Genomic DNA, 12,041 nt, shown 5'->3' with positions numbered 1-12,041 from the left:
ATTGCTAAATATCCCACAACATGTACATAATCATATCTGGACCGATAGCCTAAGAAATGCACAGCCAACTAGTTAAAGTAATGCTGACAGACCTAGAGTACAGCAAAACTGGATGAATCTATTTGTTTACAATTCCTGGTTTAGCAACATGATAATGATGATCAATTTATGTCAGTGATAAGAAACCTGATTCTGATTCTAATCACCAAAGACTTTCGGTGATTTAGAAAATACATCATATAATTAAAAATCAGATATTTAAGACAAAATGAGGGATCAGGTACTTCAGATTTCAGTTGAAATTACATGTTCTGAAAATACTTGGAACAAGATTCAAAGTAACAGAGAGGAGATGGCTCATATTTCCCCGATTAGCTTATCCAGTACTAAGACTGAAAAATTTATAGCTATCACTTTTGCCTTGCTCCATTTGGATTTTATTTTTTTCACCAGTCAAGCCCTGTTTTATCCACGTGTTTGGCTGACTTCCATTTCTGCACTCTATTTATTATGCAAGCCCACCTTTCATCTCATCGGCCCAAATAGCTCAGCATCGTTCTTTGATTAACGAGATGGTGGGGAAAAAAAAAATCAGATTTTCTAATGGTGTACCAAGACACTTACCTCAGTGTTGAGTGTGCCTTCTTGAGATTTCCTCCCACGTTCCACAACTGTTAGCTAAGCAATTCCTATAAGTGGGAGTCGAGAATGTGCACTCTCAACACAAAGAGAAGCACCTTCTACTGCAGCCATGCAATTTTATTACTCATCCTAATTTTTATTAACCATGCACTTAGGCATTTTAAAAAAAAAGATTATTGCAGCTCAGGATTTTGTTTTAAACAAAATCTGATTTTAGTAGAATTCAGTGTTGAATGGTGGTGAATGCGAGTTACCAGGGAAACAAAGTACTGTGTGTTTGAGTTTGTAAGGCATGCCAGCTCATGATTTTGACCACTGATAATGTTTGCTGAAAACATGGAACTTATACTTTGAAGATATTTTTGCTGGAAAATATATACTGTTCTACATCTCTACATTTTCTCAAAAATAATACTTTTAAGCAACAGTAATTTCAGAATACACAACTTCTTTCTCCCTAATTTAAAACTTTGGCATTGGTTGTCCATTGTATATATAATATTCCAGAATAATTGTCCTTCATCTGTACAGTGAACTTATCACTGCACGCTTTAGTTAAGAGAAACAAATAATTTACTATTATTGTTCATTGGTTCAGATTGTGAAAAATACCAAAACACTGATGAAGATTAGCTCTTGCATTTGCATTGAATTTGTATAACCATGACTAACACTAATTAAGGGTTCGCTATTCAACCTTAATCATCTATCATTCAATGATGCACTAATACACAATTAATGAAAAAAGACTTTTGAACTTCATTCTAATGACGTGTTTGTGTCACCATTATTTTTATTGGTGGCAAGGTCCACGGTTACAACTTCTTGCCTCCATATGGCTTACATCTTGAGAATTTAATATCAGTAAAATTAAAAAACATTAATGAAATGTACTTTCGTAGTAGACCCTCAAGTTCACAAGAGTAGGATACAGTCCCTGCTCTTAATTGTCAGAATTGGCCAAACCGGTGCAGAAAATCAGGAAACTTTAAACAAAAGGTTGTTTTGCTCAAAATCAGTATGGTAAAATTGTGTGATCTCTTATGCTGGTTCCAGATTCAATACGCCTGTATCAGGCTCCACCTTTGCCACCAGGGCAATAATGAGAAGATTTCAACAATTGTGCAGGTTGAGAAATGCTCTTTAAATTGCACTTTTTTTTGTTTTAGCTGCACAGTCACTAAGTTGACATATTTGTGACATTTTCTAAAAACAAAAAAAACACAACTTGTTAAGAAGTCAACTAGTATAGTCTAATAAAAATAATGAATGGTTTGGTATTACTTTTTTCTTTTAAAAGAGATTTTCAGTTATTTTCAACCAGGTAACTAAGAGTGGAAGTGGGCGATGTGGTTGACTATTTTTTTACTGATGCTTCTGTGCAGTTTGAATAGTTTTAATAAAAAACAGGCCAAGTGACTGCCTAAGTATAACGACGGAAAGAAAAAGAAACAAATAACTGCATTTAGTTACGGTGCCTAATTGAGCTGGTTCGTGGAAGATTTTACATTTGTGATTAAATAAAAGATGTCACCACAATTTCCAGCTGCCAAAGTAGAAATTCTAACTCAACCCAACAACAAGAATGTACTCTGCGTTTGTGAGAATATCATAAAACTGTGGTATTTAAGTCGTGGGATCAAAAGCATTCAAGGTATAATCACTCAGCAAAAACATTTTCGCATTCTACATGTTTTAGCACATAGATAAATACAAGCCAGGTTGGCATATGGCTAAACATCTTTGTGGTTGTTAATAATCAGAATGCAATCAACTCACCTTGATGTAATGGGTCTTGTTGATGTAGGTGTAAGTGTGAATGTATGTGCGAGTGTTGATGGTGATGTGGCGTCACATTGAACATCTGTAGTCTTGTAAGTGGGTCATTTGCAAGTGATGCCATGCGCTCAGCATGTATTCTTTCTGCTGCCAGTCTATCAGCATAGGACATCTCAGGCCGCAGCTGGGGGCCTGCAAGAGCGAGTCTTTCTCTCTCTAGTGGATTCAATCCGTGGTGGAAAGGGGGAAATGGGTGAGCTCCTGCTGCTGGCTGGATTGTTAATGCGCCATGCCTGGCAAATGGATCCATAGGATTAGCGGTTGGGTGAAGACCTTCCAGTTCAGGTGGCTTAACCTCAAAACCTGGCTTCATTCTTTCACGGAATTCCCTTTCACGAATCTCTCTCTCTCGAATCTCTCTTTCGCGTAGTTCTCTTTCCCTCATTCCATGGTCAGCACTGTAGAGGCTGGGCATATGGTAAGCCAGGATTGGATCAGATGCATTTAATGGAACAAAGAATGGATGGTTGCGATTGGTTGGAGACATGACATGTGGCCTTGCATATTCACTGAGAGTCCTTAGTGCTGGGGTGTCTGGTCCAATGTACGGAGGAACAGCTGCAATAGTTGTTGGTGGCGGCTCAAATGAAGGTCGTAAGTGTGTTGGCCCAACAAGCTGGGATTCTGACATGCGTCCCTCATGGGAAGAGCTGGATGCTTTCTGTGAAAGGAAAGGGATCAGTTTTTAGACCACAGAAAAAGAAAATTGCACATTCTGAGAACAGGAATCAAAAATACAAGATGCTCTAAATCACAGCAAATGATCACAAGAAAATTAGAACAAGAGTAGGCGATTTCAGCTCTCAATGTGATCATGGTTAAAGTGCCCCAGGCCTCAACTCCTCTTCTGTAGAGGTTCCAAATAACCCTCAATTCCCTGGTCTTTCAAAAATGTATCTACCTTCTCCTCAACGATCTAGCCTCTGCAACTTTCCAGAGAAGATTATACTAGAGAATCAACACACTCTGTGAGGTGATCAGTATAATCTAACTGTTTACAGGCAACTTAATCTATTAACTCCCTTTCTGTCCACGATGGATTTGTTGACTTATTCTTTTGCCCTTTTCATCTTGTTTTAAAAATTAAAATGTCTGCATATTTTTCAGTTCCTATTAGCAGATACACAGCACCAAAACTTCTCATTTCTCATTACGGACGTTAGCTAAGCTGCTGTGAATTTTCAACATTTTCTATGTTTGCATTAATGCATTTTTGTGAACTAAGTGAATTACAATAAAATCTCAGAAGCAAATACTTACAGAAAACAGATCATTGTTTTGAACAAAGATTTTTGAAGGATGGATTTTTTTTTACAGAATTGATCACTTTCAGTTATTTTATTGCAATAGCTAAGTTATACGTTGGATGGTATTCTTCAACTTTTTATCTTTTGGCAAGAAGCTTCACACATTTTAACATTCTGTACATTAAAAACAAAACAACTTTGCAATCCAATTTTAGACCACATTGCAGCTGTTTTCCATTACATTTTGAAAATCCAAGAATGACACTGGAGTAGCAAGTGAATCTAATCATTTCCAACCAGTTTTTTCATCAGTAGATGGGTCAGGATATAAAATAGCACTACTAATAAATCCCAACTTTCCTAATTGGCAAAGTGAGCTGTTGTAGATGAAATAGATATCAGGGTAGCTACTGGGAGCAATTAGTCATTTCTGTTTCTGTCCATTTTTTCCATTAGATACGTCTGCCAAACCTTTCCCAAGGAAATGAGCAGGACAGGCAACCCGTTACTAGACCTCTGTCAGGGTGGTTTTGGCAGAAATGCATGATTGTGCTCCAGGTCATTCACTCCTCGCTTCCAGAAATGGACTACCGAACACACCTACCACTGACGGAACACCTGAGCATCTAAAAGGAGTTCACCTGTGACGGTGCTGCACAGTAATATCTCACACTTGCCAGTAATGCTACATGGGACATACAGGACTTTCTGCCCAACTTGTCTGTGCCAGTGTTCAGGTTCTACCAGCTCTCCCACTTCTCTTGTATGCCATGACCTGCAGGAAGAAGTGTATTTAACCCCAGATTGAGTTATACAGCATGGAAACAGGCCCTTCGGCCCAACTGGTCCATGCCGACCATGATTCCCATCTAAGCTAGTCCCATTTGCCCGCATTTGGCCCATATCCCTTAAACCTTTCCTATCCATGTACCTGTCCAAGTACCTCTTAAATGTTGTTAATCTTCCTGTCTCAACCACTTCCTCTGGCAGCTCATTTCATAAACTGACCACTCTCTGGGTGAAAAAGTTGCCCCTCAGGTTCCTAGTAAATCTCTCCCCTCTCACCTTAAACCTATGCCCTCTAGTTCTTGACTCCCCAACCCTGGGGGAGAAAAAAAACTGTGTGCATTCACCCTATCTATGCCCCTCATAATTTTGCACACCTCCATAAGATTACCTTTCATTCTCCTATGTTCTAATGAAAACCTGCTCAATCCCTCTCCATAACTCAGTCCCTCGAGTCCTGGCAACTTCCTCATAAATCTCCTCTGCACTCTTTCCAGCTAAATGGCATCCTTCCTATAGCAGGGTGACCAAAACTGATGGACCAACATTGACCAAAAATTGGTCAAAATCTTACCCTGCATGCTATGAGACACCACTGGGCCTATTTTTACAGCAAAGTTTGAAAAGCACAGGTTGATTTGAAGAAACTGTGAGAAAATGTTCACAAACTAGATTAACACAAATACATAACTGATGTTCTCTGTTTTCTCCACAGTCTGACTGCAGAATTTCTGTGGAGTAGGATCTTCTCAAGGTGCTGATAAACTCTCAGCTCTTCCCCATAAAAACAACCCTCGATGACCTAATTGGATCAATTGGGTTAATATGCATGGACTTATAAAAGAGTTAGTTGAATGAAAGGGAAGGAGGGGATTGCATTAATCAAATGCCATCAGCGCAATTCTTTTTTTTTATTATAAAAAGGGGGTTTGGAGATGAACTTGGGCATTTTGTAAAAAAAAAGCTGTCAGGTCAGATTAATCTGTAGGGGGGGGGCAAACACTGGGGTGCAGAGGGTCTTTAAAGTCAGAGTTAGAGCTAAGTACTTAAAAGTTGAAGTTACAGATACAGTTAGGAGCTAAAACTGTGTAGGACTGTCAGAACGCAAAATCTGCAGCAGAGCAAGGTACTTTACTGTTGTTTATGACATTTCTTACCATAAAATTCAACATCATATAATTTTTTTTGCAGCTGCTGGGAGCACTTGACATTATAATAGTACTAGTTTTGCTTAGTTTTAATAATTTTTTTTAAAGAAGAGTTCAGAGTTGAGCTGCCCTGAGTCTTGGCTAGCCCTACCCCACCAGGAAGGGTTCAGGGCCAAACACAGATGACTGATAAAGACAAAGTCGAGCTTATTGTCAGATGCACAAGTACATGTATGCACAGGTGCAATGAAAAACTTACTGTCCAAAGAACAGTTTGCAGCAGCACCACAGGCACATAGCATCAGATATACAACATTCACAATGAAAACATACATTAACAACATAAATTATACAAGAAAGAACACAACTGGAACAAAAAAAAACAAAGTCCATTGTAGTTCAAAGTGGTCATAGTGTTGCAATACTGAGGTAGTGATTAGCGTTGTGCAGGCTGGTTCAAGAACCGAATGGTTGAACCATTCATATCAGGGACGTCTACCTCTACTTGTCATCCAGCTGTATCAGTGTATCCGTTTTTTCCCTTCCTTTTAAGTTTATCTAGCTACTGCTTAAATACATTTAAACTGTTCACCTTAACTTCTCCCTCTTCTTTTTCTAACCACTCTTCAGGAAAGTAGTTTCTCTTTAGTTCCCTACTGAATATATAACAACCTTGTTTACAGGCACAAGTCAGAACCAATCAGCCATTCCATCGAAGTGCACCTACCGCTGCTCTCTCAGCTTCCCTCTCACGTTCCCGTTCTCTTTCTCTCTCTTTTTCTTTTTCCTTTTCCTTCTCCTTCTCTTCTTTGGCCTTCTGCTCCGCCTCTCGCCTGGCCTTTTCTATCACTTCTTCCCGTTTCTTGGCCAGCTTCGAGCCTTGCAATGGTACAAAGTACAAATCTGTTCTTGCACAGGAGTTGTAGCCACGATCCAAATATTTGATGAACCTGAAACAAAGCACCAAGTGGAAACATCATCAAAGCCAAATCTTAAAGGATTTTTCCATGATAAATTATTTATCCCATTCTACTGAGGGAAGAAGAAATCAAAACTAATGATAATAAGTTTTTGAACAGGAAATTGTCCCCAATAAATAATTACACAGGACACGTTTGACTGCGTTCAGAAAGAGAGGGGATCTCATTGAAACCTACTGGGTACTGAAAGGCCTGGATAGAGGGGATGTGGAAAGGATGCTTCCAGTGAGAGAGCCTAGGATCCGAGGGCACAGCCTCAGAATAAAGGAACGTCCCTTTAGAACTAATATGAGGAGGAATTTCTTCAGCTCGAGGGTGGTGAATCTGTGGAATTTGTTGCCACAGAGGGCTGTGGAGGCCAAGTCATTGGGTGTATTTAAGGCAGAGATTGATAGGTTCTTGATTGGTAAGGGGGTTAAGGGTTATGGGGAGAAGACGATTGCATGGTGGAGCAGACACGATGGACTGAATGGCCCAATTCTGCTCCTATGGTCTAAGGCATACATTAAAACAAAAGCAGGCTAAACAATAGATGTCATTGGGACATATTTTCTAAAATTACCAGTACAACTGAATACAACAAAAACTTTACCTGGCTGACTGGCTGGCGTGGCTTGGCGTGCTAACGACTGTTGGTTCTGGAGATGGACTTCTGCTTGGAGATGGTGGTGGACTATCTGCATCTTCTGGCTCATCCTGGATTTCCTCTTTAATCTGAATGCTAGTCATGGTGGCAGGAGCAGTGTTTGTAACGTTCCCAGTGGAACACATGGATGTGACGATGGATGCCGTAGGCTGGATGGTAGAAATGGGTGCCACGCTGGAAGTGGAGGTTGCTGATGAAGATGCGATGTTAGGGGCTCCTGATGGGATGAAAGAATGCTGGGCATACGGAGGCTGGGAAGGAACTTGGTGGGGTACTGGTTGGGAATGAGTTGCACTTGCTGGGAGGTTCTGGGCTTGAGTTAACACAGGGGGTTGAGCAGGGGGAGGCTGAATTTGCTGTGTTTGAGGCATTAGCTGCAATGGAGGGGGATGAACGGAGGGGGTATGATGGGTGGAAAGAGAACTCAATGGTTTTAAAGCGGGAGGAGGTGGGAGGTTTGAAGGCATTTGTGGGAACGGAGGATGGCCTGCAAGATGGGGAGGTGGTTTGTGTGACTGGGGATTGGAAATGGGAGTAATTGGTGTCGTGGGTGGTGGCTTGATATGAGGCATCGTCACGGGAGCAGGTGGCAAAGGTTGCTCCCTTGGAGGCTGTGACTGTGATTGTCCTTGGGATGGCGGTGGCTGTGCTTGGACTTGCGTCGGAGTGTGCGACTGTGGGTGCGTCGCAGTCGGTGCCTGGGAAGCGGCCTGCGGGATCTGAGGCGGAGGATTGATGGAGAACGGTGGTCCTTGAAGCTGGTGCTGGAGGTGACCTGGAGCCTGCAGAGGATGAGGCAGTGGCTGCACCTGTGCGTGAAGCTGAGTCTGCGTCTGGGGGAGAGGCTGCGACTGAGGTTGTAACTGTTGTTGGATTGGTGGGTGCGGAGACGTGAGTCTCTGGGGATGGAGCTGTGGTGCAGGCTGAATCAGAGAATGAGGCGGTGTCTGACTGCAAGGTTGTGAGACTGGGGACAATGTCTGAGGGACTGACACTGCACAGGAAGATGCCGGTGGGGGCATTTGTGGTGGTTCCAGTGACGTTAATGGCAGAGAGGCACACGGACTCTGATGTACTGGAGGCTGAGACTGTAGCACTTGCTGCTGTGCTGAGGAATCAGAATCACTCTCATTGTCCCTTGGGCTTGGTATACTTGGTGACGTACTGCGATTGTCCTGATCAATATCCTTTGGATCACTGCTTCCTTCGTCATTTACACTGCGGCTGTCAGAAACTCTCTCCTTCAGATGGTGAATTCGCCTGCTGATCTCCTATTTTGATTTTTAAAAAAAATTCACACATTATCCACGTATTTGGGCAAACTAATATCTGCTCAGACTAACATCTAGTCAAACAAACTAAATGATAAGCTTGCTTGGATTCATGGTGTATACAGCACGGAAACAGGCCCTTCGGCCCAACTGGTCCATGCTGACCAGGGTGCCTCCCTGAGCTAGTCCCATTCCCCCACGTTTGGCCCATATCCTTATAAACCTTTCCCATCCATGGACCTGTCCTAATGCTTTATATAAACCTCCATCTGATATAAACAAACGTAAAAATAATCACTGCACAATTAAGATGCTAACTTCAAACATAACAACGAGGAGCTTGTGGTTGTAATGGATCGAATAATTTGCCACTGTTCCACTGATTGTTTTCCAATCATAACATTCTGCCATCAGGGAAAGAGGACACGGCTACCTTATAAAAACACTGGTTCAAGCAGGATTGATTTACAAAGCTTTTGAAGGATTCTGCGGCACCCAAACCAATTTGACTCTCATATTCCAAACTATATGAATTTTCACTGCAGGTTTAAATTTCAAAGTGGGGAGCTGTCAATGGAAAAAAAAAAAGCTTTTATTCACTGTCAGCAATGCTATAACACTGAAAGCAACTTGTCAATATAACAAATAAAAAGCAAGGAAACAGTTTTATTTAACCCAAATTTAGGACAAAATCCACATTTCAATCTGTAAAATATAAAGTACTTGGAGGACTTTTTCTTTTTATTCAATGACTCTGAACCATTGCCATTTACCACACACTTATATGCTGCTGGCAAATTCTTATTTTGACAGCAACTTGGGTCTTTGACCTCTGCCTTTCCTAAAACTCGAGGCTAAAATTAAGTTCTTTTAAAAAAATGTTAACATTTAAACTGGTAAGTCAGCATTTTGAACATTTAAAGCTGCATTTATAATCCTAATACGACAATTGAAAGTGAAAATAAAGCTTGATAGCCTCTGGGCCTTCTTTCTGGGCTTGAGTTGGTTTTTTCCCAGCAGGCATCATGGTGTAATTGGGCGCGCGCAGGCTCGTTGGGCGGGAAGCGCCTGTTACAGTACTGTATAAATAAAGTTTCTTTTTGAAGTATTAAAGCATCAGCTTGAGATTTTTCTGATCATTTTCAACATTGCAAATCTCAACACTTTTGTTTTGGTAACTATCAATATAAATAAAGCTCACGTTTGTGGTGGCTTTACAGAGCCCATCGTGAGATAAACCCAACAATTCCCACTGATGTGGCAGGTCCATTATAATTTTCTTCTATTTTCACTGTCCAAGTCTAAAAAAAAATGCAGTTCAATTCTTTATAAAATGCACCAGTTATTGCAGGGCAACTCGATACCTTACATATTTTAGAAAATCAACAACTTTAGTTCTAGAATTTAAAACTAGGTCTTTTATTCCCAGGAGGAGGTAACCATTGTACTGAATCACTGTGGATTCAATTCAATGGTAATAGAATTCTACAGGCTACAAAATTACAGCCTACAATAAACTATAAATTGTTACAAGATAGTGCTCTTTCACAGTGACTATTACTGCCAACTGGGATTGTCAGGACTCTGTCGTATTTCCAATCTAATGAATTTAATCAATTTACCCTCTATTACATCAATATCAACTTTATGGTTCCTCTCGCCGCATCTACTGAGGGAGGTGGAAATTCAGATAAAATAGTCCCATTGTGTAACTTGCCCCCAAAAAATCCCACCTCCTTTCAAGTATACTCCCAATAGTTTACAAAAACAGCAAACATAAGTCTGTGTTCTATCAATTGGGAATAATACTGGCTCAAATTAAATTGATGGTCCTCATAAAGGCACAGAGCCACAAAGGAACCAAGAGGAGATTTCAGGTTAATAAATGACAATGTTGCTTGCAAATGCAAATCAGCAAATGCATTCTGTGTACGCTGTCGATACTATTATACTGTGGCAGCGCCACGTTAAAGGTCATTGGCAATGGAGAACCTTAAGATGCTGAATTTTGGTGAACTTGTTGCCAGCAACATTTCTTGTCATGTATATTACTAGTGAAGCATATTCATGTCTCAGTTGCAATGTTCTTTACAATTATCCATCAATATTGGAGTCATAAATAATAGATATATTTGTTTTCCACAAGAACATGAGGGACCTTCTCTGGGCAATTAGAACAGATGTTTTATTCTTCTGTGTTGATTCCTTTACCTTCACCATTTACCTTTATGTTTCATTGAACTTGTTTGAAGTTACAGTATATATTGAACAAGAAGTCTTGGGTAATGACCACCTCCAAACAGAGAAAGTCTAATAAGAGAAAGCTACCCTTGACATTCAATTGCTTTGCCACAGCTGAGTTCCAATCCAATAATATCCTGAGGAAAACCATTGACCAGAAACTCAAATAGATCAGCCACATCAATACCGAGGCTTAAGAGCAGGTCAGAGGCCGGATATCCTGCGGCAAGCAACTCACCTCCTGACAACCCAAGGTCTTTCCATCAAGGCAGAAATGCAATGGAATATTCTCCACTTGCCTGGATGAGTACAACAACCCTGAAGAAGCTCAATACCGTCCAGGATAAAGCAATTATCTTGGCTGGCAACTCACCAACCACACGAAACATTCATTCCCTCCACCAGCGGCTGCAGTGTGAGCCAGTTACAAAATATGCTGAAGGTACTTATTCTGCCTGCTCTGACAGCACCTCCCAAACCAGCACCTCCACCTGCCAAAAGGCCTACTTGGAAACGTCATTTTACATTTCTTTCACTGATAAAAATCCACATAGGCAATAAATGTTAACATGCTGAATTTAAGCTTGCATTCATTTGGATTTAAGAATGCTGCATATTGCTTTGAAAGCATTTGTAGACTAGTAGCAAATTCTATTTGTTCATCAGATATGCCAAATCAGTTGTGTGATTGATGACCTGATACAAGGTGGTAAAACTTAATAAGTCGGCAAGACTCTGCAAGTGCAAATTATTTACTATTGTTATTATTACTGATTTCAACTTAGCTACATTTCATAGAGACTACTCACACTAGTAAAGGGCTGAAATAAAATCCCAAAACTCAAACGCTTGTAATAATGAAAGGATTACACTTTGTCCACACTTATCAAATTACTTCAGTTCCGTAGGCTAGGTATATTGTGAATCCTATGTAATAAATGCACAACAGAAAAACGTTAAATGTTTAGTGAAAGGTCATTGACCCAAAACATTAACTTTGCTTTCTCTCCACAGATGCTGCTCGACCTGCTGAGTGTTTCCATCATCCTCTGTTTTTATTTTAAATGTTAAGTGGCTCTTTGCTCAGAGGGAAGCAGATCTGTGTAGTGGCTGCTGATTCATAAATTGCTGCGAGGGATGGCTATGTCAGACTTTCTTTTAATCATACAAATGATAAATGCCAGGTAACATTATCTCTCACGTAAGATAAGATTTCTTTATTAGTCACATGTACATCGAAA

The 12,041-nt window shown here is 40.5% G+C and overlaps 1 protein-coding gene across 1 annotated transcript in view; it reads right to left on the bottom strand.

Annotated features, from left to right (window-relative positions):
- Window positions 1–12,041, bottom strand: part of rerea (arginine-glutamic acid dipeptide (RE) repeats a) — a 437,497-nt gene that overhangs the window by 15,604 nt on the left and 409,852 nt on the right. The window contains 4 exon segments of the mRNA XM_052039130.1: window positions 2,422–3,142; window positions 6,390–6,612; window positions 7,235–8,521; window positions 8,523–8,556. Of these exon segments, the coding sequence (XP_051895090.1) occupies window positions 2,422–3,142; window positions 6,390–6,612; window positions 7,235–8,521; window positions 8,523–8,556 (2,265 nt within the window).

Source organism: Pristis pectinata, chromosome 26 (genome assembly GCF_009764475.1).
Source record: "Pristis pectinata isolate sPriPec2 chromosome 26, sPriPec2.1.pri, whole genome shotgun sequence".
In the NCBI taxonomy this organism is placed as follows: domain Eukaryota; kingdom Metazoa; phylum Chordata; class Chondrichthyes; order Rhinopristiformes; family Pristidae; genus Pristis; species Pristis pectinata.
Note: the sequence above shows the minus strand (reverse complement) of the source record. Positions and strands in the feature narration are given on the sequence as shown.